Source organism: Mustela nivalis, assembly GCF_964662115.1.
Source record: "Mustela nivalis genome assembly, chromosome: 18".
Classification (NCBI taxonomy): domain Eukaryota; kingdom Metazoa; phylum Chordata; class Mammalia; order Carnivora; family Mustelidae; genus Mustela; species Mustela nivalis.
In genome coordinates this window covers 27,636,530-27,660,585 of record NC_139037.1, presented here as the reverse complement: position 1 = coordinate 27,660,585, position 24,056 = coordinate 27,636,530, and the positions used below count along the sequence as shown (strand labels likewise).

At 52.9% G+C, this 24,056-nt stretch overlaps 1 protein-coding gene across 3 annotated transcripts in view; it reads left to right on the top strand.

The window, feature by feature from the left end:
* Positions 1-23,033, top strand: part of SLC6A2 (solute carrier family 6 member 2) — a 47,249-nt gene extending 24,216 nt beyond the window's left edge. For all 3 annotated transcript variants that reach the window (XM_082711385.1, XM_082711384.1, XM_082711383.1), the window contains 11 exons: positions 1,853-1,991; positions 9,663-9,797; positions 11,469-11,572; positions 12,751-12,875; positions 13,642-13,754; positions 14,752-14,880; positions 15,392-15,491; positions 16,829-16,929; positions 17,287-17,454; positions 18,772-18,843; positions 19,447-23,033. In XM_082711385.1, the coding sequence (XP_082567511.1) occupies positions 1,853-1,991; positions 9,663-9,797; positions 11,469-11,572; positions 12,751-12,875; positions 13,642-13,754; positions 14,752-14,880; positions 15,392-15,491; positions 16,829-16,929; positions 17,287-17,454; positions 18,772-18,843; positions 19,447-19,470 (1,210 nt within the window). In that variant the 3' untranslated portion in view covers positions 19,471-23,033. The remainder of the gene's footprint in view (positions 1-1,852; positions 1,992-9,662; positions 9,798-11,468; positions 11,573-12,750; positions 12,876-13,641; positions 13,755-14,751; positions 14,881-15,391; positions 15,492-16,828; positions 16,930-17,286; positions 17,455-18,771; positions 18,844-19,446) is intronic.
* Positions 23,034-24,056: the final 1,023 nt, after the last annotated feature.

Sequence of the window (24,056 nt, the reverse complement as noted above, 5' to 3'; positions counted from 1 at the left end):
AGAGATGGCCCATCCACCTCCTCACCCCAGGGAGAGCCTTGTAGGCAGCCAGCCTTCCTGTGGCAAGAGCAGGCATGGCTTGGGAAATGAACCAAGAGCCATGGGAAATGAAAGGATTGAAAGATCCATGCCAGGGGTGATCATGGAGGCCTCCCAGAGGAGGTGACATTGGAGAAGGCCTTGAAGGGTATTGGTGGTTTGTAGCCTCTGAGTGTGGAGTGCAGTGGAGGACGGCAGGGACGAGTTCTGGGTACCCTTGAAGCTCTCTCAGCTCCCAACCCTGGTCACACTTTATTGTGACTGTGCTTGTAATCCTGTCACTGGTGCTAGAATGTAAGTCCCCCGACACACACACACACACACAAGGCATCGTGTGCTGGTGAGGCCCAGGATGAACCTGCTCCCAGAGGACCCTCACTGAGGGACAAATGATCTGGGTGCAGGAAGAACATCTTCCCAAGCTTTCCCCTCTTCCATGGAAATAGTTTTGCCTTCTTTGTCTTATAAGGATGTGGAATTGGGGGCAGGGAACCTCCATCCCCTGGGACCTGGTCTACTATGTTTTCATTTGGTCTAACTTGACCTTCAGGTAGATCCTAATGACTTAGATTAGATTCTAATTAGCAGTTGGTCATTTTCTGTGCAATTCTATTTATTGTTTCTTCATGGTTGATCGAAGAAGGAATGCCAGTAGTCTCCAACCTCATTTTTCTTGTAGTTGTTTGTTTTCCTTACTTTCAAACACCTCACTTCTTATTGAAGGACACCACATTGTAAAGAAGTGCATATCACTGAGGGGTGGTTCCAGAATGCCACAGATGGATCGCAGCCATATTACCAGCGCCCAGATCTAGAAACGTGACTGACTAGTGTCCCAGAAATTCCCATAGCGTCCCTTCCCATTCTCCCCCACCTAGGGAGCACCTGCCTTTCCTGACTTCTAACTCCTGGGGTTAGTTTTGCCTGTTGTAGTTTATATGAGAGGCATTAGACAGAAGGTACCAACTTCTTTGGATTTGCTTTTGAGTTCTCACAGAATTTTGTGTGAGCGGTCCATTCATAGAGAACTGGTTGCTTCATGATATCTCATTTTATGAATGTGTCATGATTTATCCATTCTACTGTGGATGGGTATTTGAGTATTTTTTCAGTTTGAGGTGATCGTGATTCATGCTGCTAGGAACATTCTAGAATATGTGTTTTGGTGAGCATATGTACACATTCCTGTTAAGTGAATATCCAGGAATGGAGTGGCCAGGGCACGGGATATGCCTACCTTTAGCTTTAGTGGTTCTTCCCAAAGAGAAGGAACGTTTGTTCTCATCTTCGTCCCTAGACAGTTTAAACTCAACAACGTGAACATTTGGGATTGGATGATTCCTTGCTGTTAGAGGCTGTCCTGTGCGTTGTAGGATGATACCGGTCACAATCCTCCAGATGCCAGGAGCACAGCATTGTCCCCCGGGTTGTAAGTTTAGAGTTACCCCATTGCTCCTATTGAGAACCACTGCTCCAAGCTGTGAGTTCTTGAAAGGCCAGAACTTTCCTGTTATTTCCCACCATCTCCCCAGGACCAACATGCTGGTGGCACTCAAGAGATTTGTGTTACTGTTTTGAAAACAGAGGTGAGCAGGAAGAATTTGACAGATGATCTGTTGACCCAGGGAAGGCCCATCCCCAGCACTGGCCACCACTGTGCAGGACAGGCCCACACAATGCGGGGCAGTGGCTGGTGCAGCCCAAGGCCAGTCTCCATCAGTGAGAGCTTGGGGGGACTGGCCAGTGGTGCCACAGCCTCGGTCATCCTGCCTGACGCCACCATCTCCCCGGCCCCTCCCTCTCCTCCGGGCAGGCGTGGCGTCCTGCACCTGCATGAGAGCAGTGGGATCCATGACATTGGCCTCCCCCAGTGGCAGCTGTCGCTCTGTCTGATGGTCGTCGTGGTCATCCTGTTTTTCAGCCTCTGGAAAGGTGTGAAGACATCAGGAAAGGTAATGTCTTTGTTTCTATTTAAGTTGGAACGTTGGCCTGAAAAAGAAGTTCTTTTTTTTGTCTAACTGTCACTAGATAATTGGTAAAAAGCCAGGTTGGGAGTGGAGGTATAGAGCCTGGCTTTGCCTCGTCCCCACCCCCCATGCCCAGCTTGGCCATTGTCTGACTGGGAGGCCTGCAACAAGTCCCTTCACTTCCTAAAGCCCAAGGCTTCCCAACATCGGGGGTAGGGGGTGCAGCAGGGTTCCACACTTCTCTACCAAAGCTTGTGGGGATTGGGACATCCCAAGGGTCTTGGGGAAAAGCTAAAGTGACTTATTGACATGTATTTGACAAATTACAAATTCTGGTCTAAAATCTGATGCCCATTTGCATCCTTCTCTGGGATATAACCATTTCCTTCACTATCAAATCCGTGTGCTTCAGCTGGCACAGTTCTGAGTGACTGCGAAGGTCTAGGCTTCCTGGGGGGAGGGGCACAGGGAGGGGAGGGGCGGGGCCACCAGAGTCTGCATTCTGACCTGGGTGACACTTCCCCCTGCCCCTGGATTCGGTCCCTCGAGGGAGAGTATACGCATCTCATGACCCATATTGATTCTGAGCCCAGGAATGTCAGAACAACCCCATTTGGACCCTATGGGGTCCATGGGGGGTTTGATTCTCCTCAAGAGGCTGTAGTTGAGAAATGCTCTTTCAGTGCTGTGATTAGCTACTGCCGTGTAACAAAATACCCAAGACATAGTGATATTAAAGAGCCATTTTGTTACCTCTTGTGATGCTGGGGTTGACTGAGATCCAATAGGCCTTCTGCTCCATGTGATGTGGCTTGGCTCCCTATCTGGGGGCTTGGCTGAACTGGAATGTCCAAGATGGCGCACACTCAGGGATGGTAGTTGGTGCTGGCTGGGAGCCCAGCTGCAGCCGTCAACCAGAGCATCTTGGGTCATTTCCACAAAACCTGTCCAAATGGCTTGGGCTTCTCACAGCATGGCGGCTGAGTTCCAAGAGCAGTTCCAAGCAGACAAGCCCCAGTGTGCAAGTAGCTCTTCCCGTCTATGGTTGCGTCATGCTTGCTGTTGGCCCAACGGCCAAGATAAATCTTGTGGTAAAGCCCAGAGTCCATGTGGGTGGGGACTAACCCAGGTGCAGATTCACTGGGGGTCAGGAGGCAACAGTCTACCATAATCAGGGAGGTGTGACTTTGTGAGAAGCCCCACTGGACAAATGATGGGACAGGTGGCTTGTGTCAGGGTGATCCCTGGTATTCCTAGAGTCCTTGGCCATGCCTTTGAGAAAAAAGATAGTGGCAGGAGACCAGCAGCCAGTATGTCAAGAAAGACTTGACATGGAACTTCCTCTCGGCATGATGAAGACACAGTGTCTGCCCCAAGGAGGACCCCACCACCAAAATTGCAGACCAGGGCTGTGAGCAATTCTGAGATAGGGCAAAACTAGGTGAGGACTGCTACTGTCCCAGCACCTTGCACGTAGTAGGTCTTCGCTAAGTATTTAGTGAAGGATTCATGAGAAAAGGAGGGAAGGTACAAAGAAAGGAAAGAGGTGCATGGATCATAAGTTGGGGAGCCTCCCTGAGTGTTCTTTTGAATTCAGTGCAACACGTTTAGTGTCTGTGTACACCTACTATGTGCAAGGCTTGATGCTAGTACTAGTGGCATAGGAATAGATGAGACAGGGTCCTTCCATGGCTTATCCTCTTCTGGGCATTACAGACAGGCGTGGGTCACCCAGTGGGACTAGTTTCTTGAGTCTTCATCTAGAGACACGTATGCCTCCCTCAACATAAACAGTGATGGTCACAAGCTGTACACACACTAGTCTATGTCTTGCTTTTTTTTTTTTTTTAATTTTTTGACCTTCCCTTAGAGGTCATTTCTCATCAGGTACTCGGGTTGCGTTTTAACTGAAGCACAAACTGGATGTTTCAACGGTCCTTAAATCAATTTAGCCGATTGCCACCATTTTTTGACAAGGATACGGATTGGACGCATCTAGTCAAGGCAGAGCTGGCTTGTGGAGTTTGGATTTTAGCTCTAGCAATCCGCGTGTTTGCATGTGTTTTGTGTTAGTGTGCAAGGGGTTTATTACCATGAGTTGTCGTGGTGAAGAAAGTGAGAGATCCTGCATCAGCATTCGCTCTTGGAGCTAAGGACCATGGAGAAGGTGGCATTTGGCCCAGGTTGCTAAGGACAGGAGTGTATAGGGACAAGGCAGAAGGAGAGGATCTTTGATAGGAGGAACTGCCTAAGTAAAGTCACAGAGGAGCCGAAGCCCCGGGCCGGCCTAGTCCAGCCCCTCTGCGCCTTTCCTGGGTATCAGGAGCAGGTGGCAGAATTGCAGAAGGGCTTCTGGCCTGGGCATGAGGTCCCCACAGCTCCTGATACTCTGTTTCAAGATGAAATGCCCTATAGCCATCGCCAGAGTTGGTACAGCCGGTCCCACCTACCATAGCCCTTCCTCGGGAGCAGAGCCGGAGTTCTCTGATGATAAGAAGGCGCAGGGTTGAGCATGCTCAGCTTCTCTGCGCAAATGCTCCTTCAGGGAGTCACGCCTTCCTCTTCGGGGTGTAAGGAGGGGCAGGTGTCGGGAAGGTTGCCCTGGGAACCCCCCCCCCCAGGTGGAAACGCGTCAAACTGCAGCCACAGCCTACATTTCCCGTAAAACCCCCCCAAAGGAAGCCAAGGTCCACATTTTGCGTAAATCTCCCAGCGTTCTGGCAGCTGAACGGGGAAGGGCCCCTGGCATCCCCTGGGGAGGGAGCTTTCCAGAATGCGGGACCTCACTCAGGACATTCCGCTGCCCTGTCTTGAATTGTTTTTATAAACTGGCTTGCGAGAAACTTGAGAGCGTTGCTTCTTTCTGCCTAGGCTGTATCTGGAACGGGACGGAGTTTTTCTTAGCTGGCTTCCACAGCCTCCTCGGAGCACCCCGAAATGAATTATAAATGTTCACACTTCCCGTCTTGGAAAGTGGAGGCTCCCTGCCTAGGAGGAGATGTGACTCCACCTCCGCAGCTGGGAGGGTGGGGGGCGGGGCACAGTCTGAATCAGGGAAAGGGGTGACCCCACACCGCACACGCTGACCTCAGCTCACTGACCACCTCCAGGTTGAGGGCAGAGGTCTGAGTGGGGAGTTAGTTACCCCCGTCAGCACGCACACTGAGGCTTGCAATCCTGGAGTCCTGTCTGCCTCCCCCATCTCCGGAGTCCTTGGCTGAACTTGGCTCTTGGATGATAAGCCCGGTCACCGAGCCCCTAAATGTCAGACTGGAAGGCACACAGAGGCCATCTATTCCACGTGGCTTGTACACACCGGGAGGCCAAGGCCTGGAGGGACACAGGGTGTCAACCACAGTCTTGAACATGGCCAGGACTTGGCCTTGGCTCCTAGATCTACAGTGGAATGAGCTATTAAGAACATGGCTTTGTGGCCAGACACCTGGGTTGGAGTCCAGGCACCACTCTTTCCTGCTGAATGACCTTGGAATTAAGGCTGCTTAATTATATAATTAATTAATTAATTATGGCCACTGGCAGAATGGAGGAGAGGTCCTTGGTGCAGGGCTGACAGGTGGAAATTGCTCAATAAAGGATCCTCATCCTGCCTTTGACTCCTCCTGCGGCCCCCACTTCCAGGGTTCTGTCCCGCCTCAGAAGTTTGAAGACTCCGCTGCCCGCTTTGTGTAACTGGGGGAGGGGTGGGCCCGGGCTCCTACCTGCTCTGTTTACATATTGGACTAAATTTTCAGAAATCTTGAGCTGCAGATAAATCAAGACAACAGAACGGGCTGGGAGCTGGGCCACCGTGTTCTGCCCGTGGCACAGCCAGGCTCTGGGCTGTTGGGGGAATGGGAAAAGGCAGAACATCCCTCAGATTTTAGCAAAGAGGGGTGGGGTTGGGGAGAAAGCTGGACCAATTAAAAAAAAAAAAACCCTCAAGTTTTAGAATTTTTAAATAGAAAGGTCATTTTGTTCCTTGTGAGTTTCAAGTCGTAATTCTATCCAAGTCTTCCCCCTGATGGCTCCATGGGAGCTGGTCTGCCTGTCTTTAATGACTGAATCAGACCCAGTTATGGTGAAGCCTATCATCTGCTTATGAGCAGTGAAGAGGCTAAAATATTTACAGCTTGGTGGGTTTTTTTTTTTTAATGTAACATCTGTACATACCCCTCACCCCACAAATCTTGTATGTCTTCATTATTTGTGCAAATGTCCCTAAAACCCAGTTTGGAGGATCACACATTCTGAGTCATTAGAGGTTAAATCAATGCAGTTTTGAAGGGATAAAGCACGGACATTTTTCATGCCTGTGTCGGAGGAGACCTTAGCAGTGACCCCAAGCAGTGCTTCTCAACCTTTAACACACATGAGAATTACAGGGAAGCCTTGTCAAAACTCAAGATGCTGCGTCTCACCTTGATAGTCCGATTCCATAGGGGTGGAGTGGGAGTTTGCCTTTCTGACAGGCTCCTAGGTGATGCTGATGTCTCTGGTCCATGGGCCTCCCCTAGATCTGGGTAATCCTTTGCTTAATGAATGGATCTCTGGTGAGATTTGCACACCTTCAGTGGCAGGGACCTCACCATCTCCCCATCTCCCTGGAAAACTCATTCTGTCTTCAGGGAGCTCTGTTCATTAGATCTTCTTTGTTGTGATTATCAGCCATTGGTTTGAGTTTGGCACCCTGGAACCAAGCACTTCTTAGCCTTTATCCATAGAAACAGGAAGTGGGTGAGAAGTTGGATTTGAGGTGATGGAAAGCACTGGCCTCCCTTAAAGACTGAGGACACTTGACTAAACAATGGGCTGCTCGTCCCTCCTTTTATGTCCTGCTAAGAGACTGGCCAAGTCTGGCTTCTTGTGGCCAGAGATGCAATGAAATTTAAAATTTTGAGAGCAGAAAAGCCTGGGGTGGAGATGACAAGAACCCAAGCGTCCCTTCTCTTTGTCCAGTGTGCATACTGGGCATGCGTTTGTAGGAGCTAGTGACTGGCCAAGGATCCAGGGCCTTCCTTTTTGCACAAGATTTTAGGCAGCTGAACTCACTTCTGTCAACAATTCCGAGAACTTTCCATAAGACCCAGATGGTTTCACTTTCAGTACATGTGCATAGACAAGACAAGCTCCCCTTTCTTGATGCTTTGCTGCCTCAGGGTCAACTCAGTCATGTCCTGATATTTCTTGTGTCCTGATATGTTCCCAGTTAAATCCACATTCGAGCCTCAGACATGGCTAATGAGTGCTGCCTGTGGATCCCTTGGGAGATTCCTTGGAGTCAGACCTGAGGATGCTTTTTGATGGGTGGAGTATGGTCTCACCTGGCCTGTGGGGCTGGCCATGGGGCCTGCAGCTGGTGCCAGGAGTTGCAGGGGAACACAGCAGTTAGGACCCACTGCAAAGGTACATGAGGGCTCCTCCCATGCCTTTCACCAAGGAGTTAGACCTATTGGTCCCAGTTTAGGAGAATAAATCCAGGATTAATGTGAGGCCAATCAACCAGATGCAATGGCTGTGCTTTTCAAGGCATGTTTTCCTCCTTACTTGCTTTTGACAGTTTGTCCTCCCATTCCTGCACTTCTGAAAGAAAACAGACCAAATAAGCCTCCACCCCCTCCTGCATAGAGCAGGGGAAAGATGGAGAAATAACTGGATAACATGAAACAGAGGAACCTGATTCCTCTTCTGGTTCCCTCAGAAGACCTGAGCAACCACTGACACATTTAATTATTCCTGAATCATTTTCTCATTCATTCACTTGCTCATTCTTTCATTTGTTCTTGGACTAACATGGTCATCCACTAATCCTCGAATATCACTGACTCACTTATATGTCTACCCATCCATATACTCAACAATTTACTTACCCAACCATCTATCTACATTTAACTATCTACCCAACTGTATATCTAGCCATCCAATCATCCATCCATCCAATAATTTATCTATACAACTGTTCAATCATCCATCTATCCATCCATCTACCCAATCATTCATCTGTGTAACTGTCCAATTATCCATCCATCCACCTACCCATCCAACCCTACATGCAATTATTCATCCATACAACTCTCCAGTCATCCATCCCTCCATCCATCTACCCAATCATTCATCTATGTAACTGTCCAAACATCCATCTACCCCTCCAACCATCCATCCAATCATTCATCTATACAACTGTCCAGTCATCCATCCATCCATCCATCCATCCATCCATCCATCCCTCCATCCATCTACCCAATCATTCATCTGTGTAACTGTTCAATAATCCATCCATCCATCTACCCGTGCAACCATCCATCCAATCATTCATCTATACAACTGTCCAGTCATCCATCTATCCATCCATCCAACCATCCAGTCATTCATCTATGCATCTGTCCAATTATCTAGCCCTCTATCTAACAAATGTTTTATAAACACTCATGTATGTCATGTGCATGATACAAGTTTGAAAAATATTGGGATATTGCTTCCAAGGAGCCCCTGGTTTAATGGGAAAGACAGACAATGAGGATAATCCCAGTCCTTCCATGTAAATATGGAAAACAGAACTTTGTTTTTCACATTTCATTTTTTGTATTGAGCCGATATCTTTCTGGCCCAGGAAAGAATTTTACCCTTGGTCATGTTTCAGGGCTTCCATATTCTCCCCAGGGATGTGTGAAGATTCTAGAGGCTGCCTAGTGCCAGGGCTTTGAGAAGAGGGACCCTATGGTCCTTAAGTCCTGTGTCCTCTTCTTTTTTGGCTGAGTCTTCTTTAGTCTGGCTAACCCAGGCCCAAGCAGATTTTTTGCTGGAGGTGCAGCCTCCTTTCCACAAGGCTCTCCAGGGCTGCAGCTGTCTAGAGCAGTGATGTTTGACCTTGACCTTGACCAGTTGCATCACCAGGGAAGGAGGAAGCTTTCAAAACCTACCAAAGTACAGGCCTCACAACAGACTGATTAAATTAGAAACCCAGAGACTAGGAGTTGAACTTTGACATTTTAAACTATAAATTTGCCCAGAGTACTCTAATGTATAGTCAGGAGTGAGCAGGGACAGCGACAGAGCCCATACAACCTTCCTCTCTCCCTCCTTTTGGTCTGTTCTTCCACCTTCGGCAAGGGGGTAAGAAAAATGTCACTTTTAAGTCTGGGGCTAATCTCTTTCTGTATGGGTTTCTGGAAGAGACGGTCTGTCTTTGTCCTAAATCCGACCCAAGATAAAGAAGAGTCAGAGACTCTGCTTCCTGCCCCACCACAGCCCTTCTTGGACAACGAATCCCTTCTTGGGCAATGAGTTGGGAGGATATGTATGAAGGAAGGTACAGGAGGTGGAGAGAGGAGTCGGGGGAGGGAGTGCGGGTGGAGAAATCAAGGTGGGCGTGCTTAGATCTGCCTGGGGCAACCTGAGGGTGTCAGTAGAGGCAGCTCAGAGAAGAGGAGGGGTTGGGAGCCATGAGAACCTCATCCCTGTCCTGGCTGCCCTTCACTTCTGGAGCAGGGCCACCTGTGTGAGCGGACTCCCACCTGTTCTGGGCTGCCCGAGAGAGTGGCCTGGCCAAGAGATGGAGCCTGGGGCTTGCACATGGGGTGAAGGAAAGTTTGGGGAGGGCACACCTGGCTCCCTGGGCAAGGACCTGACCCTACGGCCCCGCCCTCTGTCCATTGCCAGGTGGTGTGGATCACAGCCACGCTGCCCTACCTCGTGCTCTTCGTGCTCCTGGTCCACGGCATCACGCTGCCTGGCGCCTCAAACGGCATCAATGCCTACCTGCACATCGACTTCTATCGCCTGAAAGAGGCCACGGTCAGTGCCTGGGACTGTCCACCTTCAGGCCGGGGTTGGGGAGGGTTCTTGGGGCAAGCAATGGCAGGAAATCTGATCCTAGATTGGCCACAAATCGGTGGCAGAGCCTGGGACAGAGGACAGAGTGTTCCCTCTCTGGGCCACAACTTCACAGTCTGACCGATGCTGTTTGATTTGCACCTGATGATCTCCCAGCTCAGATGACCCAGGACTCTGTGGCCAGACACATGGTGTCCTCTGCAGACCCCTCTTTCCAAGGGGAGCAGCACTCTGTCCTGGGTCCTGATGCCTGCCATGGCCTCTCAGTTTCCCCCACCCCAGCCACCCCAGCCCTAATTCCACATCTGGTCCCCAACTCTATCCTCTGCTGCCATCCCATGATGTGAGCAGAAGCAGCAACAGCCACCACAGGGCGATCTGGACCCTGCTGACTACGCCCCCAGTGCTGCCCCAGCCTCTTCCAGCCCACTGTCCTGTGAGAGACACAGACAAAATGCAGGTGGGATGAATATGGAGGGGACCCCAAGGCAGCGGGATGAGGTTGGCATCAGAGACAGCCGCGGAGGTACCCGGTGCCTTGAGCATCTTCCAACCATGGCTGAGGTCATTTCCGCATCCTCCCTGAAGCCCGCATCCCTGACGGCAGCTCAGCAATTCCCCTCACTCTTCCCGAAGGCTTCTTCACACTCTCTGAACACACAGCAATCCCGACAGCGGGAACAACATGGGCTTAGGAGGGAGGCGTCCCCGTACGCACCTCCCATAGCTACGATGTCCCAACACACTGCGGTGTTCTCATCCAATAACTGAGGGGAAAACCTGTTTCCTTAGGAACTGTCAGAAAGATAACGGAGCTCAGGACTCGCACAGTCTTGTAAATCGTGAAACAAGTCGGAGTTCTATTTGTTCCCCACCTGTTCAAACACCCTGTCTTTCGGATGAATAGAAATTGAGCCCTCGTGATGCCTCAGGGAGCAGAACCCTCCTCCCCCATCAGATTGCTTCTCTTTTTCCACCTTCTGCTCCCAGCATAGGGAAGCCGAGGATAACATGAGCCAGGTGATGCAAAACTCGAAAATTCAACTCGGTCCAAGTGGGCGGGGTATAACTGTGCCCCCCTCGCAGATGTGCACACACGTGAAATTGACCAGGGCTAGGAATCCGGTGGGGGCAGTGCTCAGAGCTCCGGGCCTCAGACGTGTGCCTTCATCACCCAGAAGATGGAATAAGTAACCCCCGTGCCCTCCCTCCTCCCCCGAGGAGTCAGCACTGTGGGCTGGTGGAAGCTGCTGGGAATCCTCATCCCTTTTCCGAAGCTGCATTCTGTGAAACTCCAGAGATGGTCCTACCCTTTGCCCTCAGTCCATCCACATCCTAGCCTAGGCACCGTGAGTTTCCTAACTTTCATTGAAAATCTGGACGTCAGACTGAGCCTGTGAGTTTGTCCAGCCTGAGCTCATTCCGGGTCACCAAAGCCAGGGGCTTCTAGAGGGGTCTCTCTCCACCAAAGCTTCGAGCAGGCTTCTGGGGAGGGATTATGTGGCTGCCCATCGCCGGTTCGGACCTCACTTCCTCAGATCTCAGACATCCCCGGGGCTCCCCTTCCTTCCTGGAGCAGCCTTCCCGACCTCGAAGAAGCAGAGGTTGATGGCCCTTGTGTGCCCGTTTCAGGTCTGGATCGATGCGGCAACCCAGATATTTTTTTCCTTGGGGGCTGGATTTGGAGTCCTGATTGCCTTTGCCAGTTACAACAAATTTGACAACAACTGCTACAGGTGAGATCCTTATGAGGGCTCTGGAAAGCTGTGGATCCTGGGGCCTGACCCCTGGAGAGTAGGAGAGCGGGTTCTGGTCTGGAGCAAGTCAACCCCTCTTGGCTTTCTTCTTCTGTGAAATGAGGCAGAGCAGACCTTCTGTGAACTCCAGAGGGGGTGTTCTGTGAACTCTGACAAGACCTCTAGTGGGGCGGAGGGATCCTAACCAATGTATCTCAGTGCAGGACAGCCCTTAAACATGCAAGGTCCTCACCTGGAAAGGTTGAGGCCACTGGAGGTGGCTGGGAGCTCATGGGGACGGGCTACTGGTGCAGAGGAGGGCTGTGTACAGGCTTTCGAGAGCAGACAGCACTGTCTGTCTGTCTAATGTCCGACAGGCAAAGGCTGGTCGCACAAGAGGTGAGGGCCTGGCAGGGTCAGAGGGGAGACCGCAGCGTGGGCCAAGGAGTCTGCACAGGGCAGCAGAGCCAGAAGATAACGTTGTAGCTCGGGTCTCACTCAGCACATGACACTGCCCCACTGTGGGCCCTGAGCTGTGCAGCCGTCAGACGGGGACACACCTGCTGCCCACTCCCTCCGAAGCTTCAGGCAGAATCATGCTGCCTCTAGAGCGAGACAGAGGGGGAGGGACACATGCCACGGGGCCAGGCTGGAGAAGCGGGGTGATCAGCCAGTAGCAGGGGCTCAGCAGAAACAGGGAGGGAAGTTAGGGGAGAGCCTCGGAGGATCGCTGGTAGTCGGATCGGTGGACCCGGGGCAACCAGCACGCACAGTGGGGAGAAATCTGAGAGGAACCAAGGAGGTAGGCCTTTGGTGGGCCGGCAAGCTGACCGATCTGGAATGTTCCAAGACTGCGTGTTGGGGAGTCACGGAAAGGAAGCCAGGAAGGAAGGTTGGGTCATCTCAACAAAGCTCCTGAAGGCCAGGTTGAAATGTCTAGAAGTGCTAGGGAGCTACGGGCAGTTTGCTGAAGAAGGAGGCCAGTCGGGTGATTCCCCAACAAGAGCTGGACACCAGCCCTTGATCTCCAAGTAGCCCCGACCCAGTGGGGCGCTGGGGTCCCTGCAGCAGCAGGAGGGGCTGGTGTTGGAGGTGGTTGTCCCATAGACGGTTCAAGGGCTCGGGGAGCAGGGCAGGGGAGTCTGGCCACTTGACCCCACAGTGCTCCTCTCCCCCAGGGACGCCCTGCTCACCAGCACCATCAACTGTGTCACCAGCTTCATCTCTGGGTTCGCCATCTTCTCCATCCTCGGTTACATGGCCCACGAACACAAGGTCAACATTGAGGACGTGGCCACTGAAGGTGGGTGGGCAGATGTGGGAGGGGCTGAGAAAGCCATCGTGCCCTTGGCCAGCGGCTTTCCTGTGGGTGGCTAAGGGAACAAGAGGGCTGGGCCTGGAACCTTCCACATGGTCCATGTCATGGGCTTTCTCTGTGGCCGTGAGTGGGCGTTCCTGGCCCTCCTGGCTTCTGCCTGTGCCGCAGAACCTTCCCGTGGGTCGGGCTAGGTGAGACCTATTGTGAACCCCTATGCTGAGCTGTTGACATACCCTCATTAGTCCTCATGGGACTGCAAGACAAAGGGTAAATGACCCACTTTACAGGTGAGAAAGCAGAGACTCCGGCCATGGGAGTGGTCCAGGGTCAGCCAGCTCGTGAGCTGCCGTGCCAGCATTCAAAGCCTGAGCAGCCTGACCTTGAACCTGCCCTCCCCTACTGCTGCTCCTGCTCTGGCCAGGAGCTGGGGCCTGGGAGGGAACTCGCATGGGCCCTGAGGATCACGGACTTTTGAGAGTAAGAGGTTCTCTGAGGGCGTGTGAGGCGTGGGATCTGCAGCCTGTGGCCTGCTGCCGCCCGGGTTGGAGGTCTGCCCCCTCCGGGCATAACGGACGGCGAGCTGGGGCCAGCATCACCTGTCATTGCAGAACCTGGAATTGCTTGGCCCCAGGGGACCAGCCAAATAGCGCAGCGGGGTCGGCCGGGCGAATGGGGCCTCGGCTACGCTTCCGCCATCCGCCTCCCAGACAGCTGGCCCAGCCCTTGAGGATGTCCTCCCTGCTTCTTCCAGGAGCTGGCCTGGTTTTCATCTTGTACCCAGAAGCCATTTCCACCCTGTCGGGATCCACATTCTGGGCGGTCGTGTTCTTCATCATGCTCCTGGCTCTGGGAATTGACAGCTCGGTGAGTGACCCTGTTCGGGAGACAGCGCCGCACACGCCAGGAGGGCGGGAGTGGGGGACACCCTGGGCCTGTCCTTCCCCGCCCCCCAATGACTCAACCTGAAGTGCCCACCTGATTGCTAGTCAGTTCCAGGAAGTCCTAATTAAAGGCAAACCAGGAAGTGAGCTCGTCTAGGCCCAGGCTAAGGACCAGTAGAAACCCCAGGGGCATCACAGAAATCCACAAACACTCAGGGTCCTGTTGGTTTCTTAGAACCTTTTATTTTACGTAGGCCACATTCGATTTACCGACTTCTAGGTCTGCTCCCACCTCTGGCCCGTCACTTCCGCAAGTTTGCCAGAGTCTCAGGGTAGGGCTGGCGAAAGAGGGTCCCCTCGCTGCCTCTTCCTTTCAGTCGGTAGGTCTGCCGGGGGCACTGTGTTAAGAAGGATTCTGAGGCCACTTTTAGGCTCACAGGAAGGAATCCCAATCGTGGTTAACACGGTCTGCCGGGGGCCCGGGGGGGTGTAGAGGAAGAGAGGGAAGCCATGTGTGCTTCTCACCTGCCATCCCAGGCTTGGGGTGTCCCTTAAGTGAGCCCATGATTAGTACTCACTGGAGAGCCTTTCAGACTCTGAGAGGGGACGTGCAAGGTGACCCCTGGCTTGACAGTTGGAAAGGCAGCCAGAAATCCTTGTCATAAACCGCTGCCTCAGGCTCCAACCGCTGGCAGCTCTACTCTGAGAGTTGCTTCCAGAAAGACTCTTACTCCTACACAAATAGGCAAGATGCGCGGGCAGTTTGGCATTTCATCGCCGCACCCTCCTGGGCTCATGGGCCCCGCTCAGGCGAGTGTGTGGGACAGCAGACGGAGACTTGCTGTCCAGAGGGAAACAGGGGTTTTCTCTTCAGCTTCTCCCACATAGTTCCGAGTTCTGAGCCGGGTTGAGAGCAGGGCCGAGCCGGGTGGGCGGGCCGACCCTCCTACCTGCTTCTCACCCCACCTGGCTCTGTGCAGATGGGAGGCATGGAGGCCGTCATCACCGGCCTGGCGGACGACTTCCAGGTCCTGAAGAGACACCGGAAACTCTTCACGTTTGGGGTCACCTTTGGAACCTTCCTTCTGGCCCTGTTTTGCATCACCAAGGTGAGGAGGGGCTGGGCTCTGGGTCACCTGGAGCTCTGGAGGCTGCATTTCAATCCAGTCTGGTCAGGAATTCCCAGCCAGTGGCAGTGGGATGGGGTAGGGATTGGGGGTGGGGATGGGGGGGGTGCCGGGGTGAGCTCAGGGGAACCACAGTGGGACAGGCATCAGCCCTGCAGCCTGATCTCTCCAGGGCGACACCCCAATGTTCTCAGTCTCCCACCTCTGAGCCTGAGGGATTCCAGGCGACTTTTCCAAACTGCTAATTTATTTGAGGGGAAGCCAAAGTCCCTTTGGAAGTCAGCTCACTTGTGACCGGCTCGAACACCCACCCTTGGCCCTCTGGAAGAGCACAAATATGCGACATTAAGACAATAAGCCCAGGACACTGACACCTGCCTTCGCAAACAGGGTTCTGAGCCAGTGCGACAGGGGACGGGGGGCTGGGACGGATGTGGTCGTCGGTGGCCATTTCTGGGCAGGATGGCCTCAGACTTTCTCCCTCCACACCCAGGGCGGGATGTATGTGCTGACCCTACTGGACACCTTCGCGGCGGGGACATCCATTCTGTTTGCTGTGCTCATGGAAGCCATCGGCGTCTCCTGGTTCTATGGTATGTCGGCGGGCCCAGAGCACACAGGAAAGCCTCAGACACCACCCAGATATGCAAAGGGTTCTCCATTTCCAGGACAGCCGCTGCTGATTCTAGAACAGAGCAGACAGCTTCTTAGGCACAGCCCCGCTGCCCTGCCAGTTCATTTTTGCCTTTGCACAGGAAGCTGCAAGGACCCCCCCCCCCAGGGCCGCACAGTGCCAGCTTTTACTGGGGAACACAGATTCCCCCAAGCCATAAAATTCCTTCCAGAGTAAGGTGGCCACATTTAGCAAACAGAATACAAGACACCCAGTTACACTTGAACCTCAGATAAACGATGAGTAACTATTTTAGTAAAAGTACATCCGAAATGTGGGATGTAGTTGTAGTTCAACTAAAATCACTTCCGTTGTGTCTCTGAAACCCAGATGGGACCGGGCATCTCGCGTTCTCTCTGACAGCCTTATTCTGCAGCTGAACGGGGAGAAGGTGTCACAAAGTGTCACATGCGTTCCAACTGCTCCTTTCTTTCCCCACGAGTCACATCAAAGAGTCGATCCGTGTGAGGCTGGGCTCTTCCACACCATGACGTCACTGTTCTAGGAGCCCGGCTGCCTGGCTGTGTCACTCAGGGCTGGTCCTCTCCACTCCTAGAGCATGGCTTTCCCTCTGCAAAAATGAATCGGAGTGGCACATAAGTCAATACTATATATATATATATATTTTAAATTTTTCGTTGACAAGTAGTTGACATGCAGTGTTGTTTTAGCTTCAGGTGTATAACATAGCGATGGGACGCTCTGTACCTTCCTTGGTGCTCGCCACCCACAGTGTCATTACCACTGGGCCCTGAACACTATTCCTACAGTATTGTTCCCTCTCCTCCTGGGCTCTAAGACCTATTTACTTACAAGCTGGAAGCGTGTACCTCTTACCCTCCTTTCTCAGTCTCCCGCACCCCCCCGCCCAGGTCCGTTCTGGCCACCACATGTGTTCTGTGTCTCGAAGTGTCTGGTTTTTCGCTTGTCTCTTTTTTGCTTTGTTCCTTTGGTTTGTTTTTTGAGATCCGGCCGATGAGCGAAGAGGTATTGGTATCTCTGAGACTGCCTGACTTCACTGAGCACAGTGCCCTCTGGGGCCACCCGTGCCGTCGGCACACACGGCACCTACAGGGCATGTCTTTGGCACCAACTCAGTGCCCGCGGCCAGATCTCCCAAGTGCCACAGTGCCCACCTCTTGCCTGACTGCCTGGCCACCTCTCCTGGGGCCTGACTCTCAGGGGTGGACTGCGAGGGGCGGCCAGGGGCTCTTCGGTGGGGGGGTAGTGTGACTGGCCTGCCCTGTGTGTGCCCAGGTGTGGACAGGTTCAGCAACGACATCCAACAGATGATGGGGTTCAAGCCAGGCCTCTACTGGAGACTGTGCTGGAAGTTTGTCAGCCCCGCCTTCCTCCTGGTGTGTACAGGGTGTCTGTCTGGGGCTTCCAGGGCTTAGGGGGCTGGGTTGGGGGGCCCGGGGGTGGGGTGGGGGGGGGCTGGGCTCAAGCAGACAGGATGCTGGGATGCCCAGCTCTGTTCAGAGCACGGGAGGCTTCCACGATGGCGGGTCTCCAGCTGGGGCTGGGTCCCCAGGGGAATGTGTGTCACCTTCCCATGCCTCTTCTGTGTCTCTTGCTCCCTCTGTCTCCTTTCTTGTCACCATTTGCTTCTTGAACACTTCCTGCCTCTCAACCTTCTCCTCTCTTTTTTTTTCTCTCCTGCTGCTGCATCCCTCCCACCTGCTCCCCTCCGTCCCTCCCTGGTGTCCCCGAAGTTTGTGGTGGTGGTGAGTGTCATCAACTTCAAGCCGCTCAACTACGACGACTACGTCTTCCCGCTCTGGGCCAACTGGGTCGGGTGGGGAATCGCGCTCTCCTCCATGGTGCTGGTGCCGGCCTACAGCGTCTACAAGTTCTTCAGCATACGGGGCTCCCTTCGGGAGGTGAGGTCGGGGTGCGGGCAGGGCTGGACCAGCCGGGTCGGGGGAGGCAGGGATGGCGGGGATATTTCCAGGCATCTCTGATGGGCCGAAAGAGGGCAGACACGAGGGCGCGTACACCAGAGCCACCGCGATGGCCCAGTCATGACCACACCCCAGCCCGAGTTTTCACGCTCAGCAATAGGGACCTTGGAAAGGTAAAAGTAGCGCTTAGCCGGGCGCCCGGCCCCAGGAGGCGGTCCGCGCGCGCCCCCTGCTGTCCGGTTGTGTGCGGCAGGCTTCTCCGCTCCCGCCGCCGTCCCTGCGGTTATTATTAACATGAACCTGGTGTCCCCTTCTGAGTTCTGTCCTGCCCCCGATGTCCCCATCTTCCAGTCTGCGCTGACCGTGACCTAGCCACCTCAGCTTTTACCTGCCTCTTTCCCGAACCTGACACCCACCAGCCAAAAGGAGAGATTTCCAGAATACATCTTCTTCTTTTACCGGGGTGCGTTGTACATGCAGATACCCGGAGAAGGGTTTAGGAAACAGGGCCTTTCCTCTCAGAGAAAGTCTCTCATCATTGGTTATTCAAAAGCGCTTTCTTTTATGTATCATGGTGACAGCCTCTGCCTCAAGTCCTTCCTTTGCGAGATGAAGCTTCCATTCCTTTATCCTCTCATGGTCTCGCTTCCCTGCCGTGAGGTTGCCTGGCCCCGGCAGGCTGCTGGCACTAGATATAACTCCCCAGAGCTCACATTCTAAGCCGGAGACAGAAATACAGATGAGGGAGGCAGGAAGTGAGCCAAACGAGGGCTTAGGGAACAGGGTCCCAGGCTGGGCTGTGTCCCCCCCATCACCCCCACCCCAGGTCCTTGTGATGCATTTCCTGTCCTTGAAATCCCACGTCCCAGAGCCTCTGGGTCACTGCGAGGACCTGTGTTCCGTGAGCTTAACCTGGATCTGCTTGGAGTTTTTCATGTTTCACACTTAGGGAGCAGCAAGGGCTCCGCACCATGCAGTGATCCATCATGGACCCCAGTGAGCCCCCCCAAGTCCCTGCCCTGTGTCTGCACCGCAGGGGGCCTCCCCAGTGTCTGACCGCAGTAGTCAGCCCAGATAACTCAAAGTGAACAGACCCACTCTATAAACAAGGACAGGGGGTGTCTTGTATGGACCTCACACGCCGTTTCTGTGGGACTTCGGGGTCAACCAGGAGGTGGTCTGTGACTGGGGGTGGCTGCTGGGCTGGTGTCCCTCGGTCTGGCTGAAACACACACACACACACACACACACACACCACCCCACACACCCCCACCTCCTGTGTCTGTCTTCTTACAGAGACTGGCCTACGGCATCACCCCGGAGAATGAGCACCACCTGGTGGCCCAGAGGGACGTCAGGCAGTTCCAAGTACGTACAGGCTGGAATGTTCCGGGCGGGGGCCAGGCCCTAATTACTCCCCACATGCTGGCTGCAGGCCTACACGCCACAAAGTCTCAGGCAGCTGTGGGCTGGAGTCCCAGGGCTATGGTGTCAGGAAAAGGAGAGGGGCCTCTCCTCTGCATCTGCCAGCTTCTGCCTGGCCTTCTGCTCCTCAGTCCTGGGAAGCCAAATGTCCAGTCTTCCCTAAGCTTTAGTCTCTTTCTCTCTGAGGGGTCATCACACTAGGCTGGGGATCTCTTATCTTGGAGGAAGAGTGGCAGGTGCATCAATACCATGTTGACCTAAGTCCTTTTCCCTGAAAATCCTTGGGGTTGGGGTATGGGAGAGGGTCCTGGTGGGCCCCCTGTTTTCAGACTTGCTGTGTGACTTTGGGAAGCTTCTTCACCTTTTCTGGGCCTAAGTGACAAGCAGGTAATCAGCCTGCCTGTTCTCCGGGATCTTTGGAGGAGGGGTGTGTTCTCTGCACTCCACTCCCCCGTGCTTCCTGCTGCCCTTCCCGACTGGCCCTTGGCACTCTCCATCCCCACCTGCCCCCGGCCTGGCCTAAACACCTGCCGTCTTCCTCCGCAGCTGCAGCACTGGCTGGCCATCTGACCGCAGCCCCAGGGAGGAGCCCTGCCGCACCCACGTCCAGGTCCAAGGCTTCGCTACCACCCCAGACACCGTCTTGAAAATCCTCTCCTGAAAGATATGTCTTTCCATCCCTCTTCCTCTTTTCCCAGTTACAAATGGTTTAGCGACCTGGTTTTTACTCACCTTCTGTCCATCTGGCCCCAGGGTGGGGGGTGGGTGGGCTTTGAGTTTAGATTGGAAAGCGACACGGGACAAGAAGAGGGGAGGGAACAGGAAGAATGACTTCTGTTGAACCTCTTTTGTTTGGGGGACGGTCTCACGCAGCTTGGGATCTGGCCCAAGCCAAGCTCCGTGGCTCGGGCAGAATTCCCCAAAACTCTTGCTTGTAGTTTGGGTCTCGGAAGAAATCCTGTCAGCCAAATCAGAGAGGGGATGTTCCTTTTGGTCATACGCCATGAAACCAAACCCAAACAAAAAGCCCACCTGGGTCTGGGGCGGGGTTCCTCTTGCCACCCGGTCAGCGTTGTGGTATCTGAACCTTGGTCAGGGAGCTTGGGTTGGTTTGTCTCTGTCTTGGGTCTGCGGATAGACGCTTTGGGGGATCGTGAGCAGAGACCATCACAGTTTTCACTCTGGCTACATGGAGTCTGATGTGCGTGTGTGTTCTGGAACATTCTTCCTGGGGAATCCCACCCAAGCACGGTCCTAGGGGCTCTTCAAGTGATTGGGGGGGTTGGCCCCGAAAACCCCCTCTGTCTCTCTTCATGGTCTGGACTTAACACCTGAGGGCAAAGTGGGACCAAGTACAGAGCAACCTAGTCACTCAAGTTGAAGGGAGAATATTCTGAGTTGACGGAGCCCTTGGCGGTTTTAGAGAATGTCCTGCTTGAGTTCTGTTACACGTTTGCGCTTGGCGCCCCCTGGTGGTGGTGGTTAGTTCCAGCTCCTTCAGAGAACGGATTCGTAGTTTGGTTAAGTTGGTGGCATCTGTTTGGGGTTTCTGTTTATGGTTTGAGTCTCTTCTTATGCCCTCGCTGGAATTCGAGATTTAGAAGTTCTTGTTGTGACTTTGGAAGTCCCTGATGAAGAATCTTGGGCCAGAAGTCAATAAATACAGGGGTCATTCCTACTGGGAGGGTAGGATGACACACATCCGGAAGGCGCTTTGCCTAACACTGGGGTGTCCCCTGAGCCTGACAATGGATCGTGCAGTTTGCAGAAGATGGTTCTGTGGGGGCCTGCTGGGCACAGCGGGATGGTTTTCTCTCTCAGGGTCCTGAGATTTCCTTGCTAAGTCAGTGTCCGTGGGTCATTTTTTGGAGGCAGGAGGGAAAATCAGAAGCCCTTTGATCTTTCCATGTAAAAAGTCTGGCTCAAAGTGTAGGACAGCCCAGGTGGCAGGTGTCTTGAACCACGGTGGAAGGCGGGGCCTGGGAGCGGAGCATCCCATGGAGTGGAACAGTAGGGTGGGGATTCAGGGAGATGAGGGCGGGATGACCCGTCACGGGTGGGATCTGGTCCCATGAAGGATAATCCCTCCCTCAGGTTGATGCTCGTTCTCCACAGAGTGCATGCGTCCTCATCACCTCCTGTCCTCCCAGCTCGGACCACAGGGCTGGTTTCTGTCCCCATTTCCCAGATGGGAACACCAAGGCCCAGCATTTCGGGCACTCTGGTTCAAGTGTTGTCAGCTACAGAGGGACCCAGTCAGACCCTCAGGTCAGATCACCTGACTCTCAGCCCAGAGCTCTCCGAAATGCCCGGCACACTAGGGTCTCCCCCACCCAGGGCTGTCATGAAAAATAAACAAAACCCAGTCGAGCGGCCAGGGAGGGTCTCTTAGCAAAAGAACAGTGTGTTGGAAGAAGGGAAAGGGGAGAGGATGTCACCTGTTCTCAACTAGCTGGTTGGCAGAGGCGATCATGGAGCGGTGCCCTTCCTGATGATCGCGGTCGCCCTGGGGAACAGCGAGGGGTGACAGCTGAGGCCAGCTGGCTGAAATGAGGGTGAGCAGGAGAGCCTGTGCGTATCAGAACAGGGACACCCTACAGAGGGAACCTGCCAGCTGCATGTGGCCTTTCTGCCTCCAGACATTTGTCTCAAGGGTGAGTCGGAGATGTGGTGCTAGCTGACCCGTTGCCAGACCAAAGCCATGGTGCAGCCTTGTGGCGGGATGGGGCTGCTGAGTCTGGGGGGAGGGGTGTGGGAGGGGGGCAAGCCCGGGGACCCCCCTCCCTCCACGGGGTAGGGTGGTGGGGGTGGGCGGGGAACCCTGGGAGCCTTTGGAAGCTCTCGTGGAAGTGCTGGCAGAGCTCTGGGCTCACCTCCCACCTACACTTAAGGGACGGGGGGTGTATGTCCTTTGTCCTGAGTCATGTTTGACTTCTTTTTCGTGGCCTTTTTTTGATAGCAGAGGTTCCCCAACGTGAGGGTGCTCCTGTGTACTGTATAGGATGCTTTTGCCTTTTCCCAGATTTTTAAAGGATTATTCTTGTCCATGAAATGTACACTATCTGTTTAACACCCGCCCCCCCCCACGTTAACATCTGCTCTGAGTCCAGTGGTTCCATGTCCCCCTGTGGGTTGGGGGGGAGGGTCCTTATTCTAGATGCAAGGGAGACAAAGGAGAAAGGGGAGCTGCCAATTCTTGCCAAACGTCCTGCTGAATGCAAGTCCCCAAAGCTGCCTTAATTCTCGGCTGGCGGCCCCACCCGAGGGGTGGGGGTGGTTGGTCGTCTCGTGGTATAGGACCTGTTTCGCAGCCATGGTGATGTGCGACAGAAACATGCTCACCAAAGAGGTCATTTCTTAGTAGAGAAGCCCGCTGAGCTCATTTCACTTATTTCTTTTGGAAGCCAGGGAATGGGGAAGAACAGAGAAAAGCGAGCGCCATTCAGCATTTTGAGTCGCAGGGGACCTGGGTCTACGGCCGCCTCACCGGGCTCCTGGGGACAGGGGAGATTTTTCTCTCTGGGTTTCAGGGCTCTTTGTCTGCAAGCAAGGGTTGGATCCCATAATCAAAGGTCCTATCCAGTTAAAAAATGTTCCTGTCTCCATGAAGATATTCTTGTGCTAGATGTACCGTGAGGGAAGCACGCTGTTTCCTGTAGGACTTTCCAGAACCATCTGGCGACTTGTAACCTGTGGAGTAGAGCGATGTCTGATGTCTGGCCTCCAGAACTTGGATTTTTCTGGACATTCGGTAGTTCCTCCTTTTCTGATATGTCTTCAACAGATGTCGGAAACACTGGGTATTTAAAAAAAAAATCCAACCCTTTTGTTTTAAGGATGTCAAGGGTGACGTGTCACGCCCTTGTGAGCCCCGGGATCCACAGCTGTGCGGGCGTTGGTGTCCTTACTGCCACCAAAGACACTGGTGAATGTGAAGTTGTTTTTGGGGTACCCGCCCTCATCCCTCTGCTTCTCTGCTTCTGTGTAAATAAGGATTGTTCCAGTGGTGCCCTCTCTGTGTCATGGACTGTTCCGATGTCATGCAGGTTTCTCTGTCTGGTGTGGATTTATTTCCAAAGCTGTTCTCTTCATGGAAAAATAAGTGTGCAGAGTAATAAAGGATATTTCCTGTGCCACGTGTCTGGCAGTTGGATTCTTTCTGTCATGAAAGTAAAATGCTACAAATAATGAAAGGCAAAGGAGGGTGACTGCAATCAACCTCCAGCTGGTGAAGAAAGCTTCTGGTCATAGTGGTCCATCTCTCACCCAAATAACTCTTTGTATAACCCATGGAACAGGAGCGTGGAAGGGGTGAAATCTGTAATCCCAGCTCTAAGAATGACACACTTTAAAAAATTTTTTGTTTGTTAATTTTTTGACATTCAAGCTACTTACTAAAATAGCTACATTGGTTTTATTTCTTAAGACGTATTTTTATTTAAATAGAAAATGAATAACAAGTAACACCAAGTTAGGTATCTAGCTTTGCTTTTTCATTTCTGGGGCTGAAGTTCAAAGGAATCAGAATCTTCAGTTGGAAAAAAAAAAAAAAAAAGAACCTTCAGTTGGGTTACATTCAGTGCACAATTAATTAATTGTGTGTTAATGCATGTGTGCATTTTTCTAGGGAAAGAAGGATACATTAACACAAAGCCCTTGTGGCTAAGTACTAATGTTATTACTTTTAATAACTATTGTTATTATTTTTATTGTTATTAGTTTTAATTTTTCATTATTTTTAAAGTGACATCAATATAAACAAGGTATTGCTATCAGGGACTGGGTGGTGAACCCAAAGGCTGAATTGAAACCAATAATAGGAAGTCCAAGAAGAGAGCTTATAAGATTAGACCAGACAAGAAAATAGGCTAGAAGTGGTGAGCTTCCCATCACTGGAGATATGCAAGCAGTTAGCCCACAGTGTCTCTTGGGTAGGTTATGGAGGGGACTCAGTGCCCTACAGGGGTGGGGGAGAGAGGTTGCACAACCTCTAAAGTCCTTTCCATGAAGCTCCTTTGTGGAGAGCCATGAGCCCAACCCCCTTGCAGCAGCCTCGGGGGAAGCAGATATACTTGTGGCAATGATCTTGAGGTGGGGAGTGATGTGGCCTGTCGAGCTGCCATTGGGCAGACATCCCAGGAAGGGGATTAGGATTC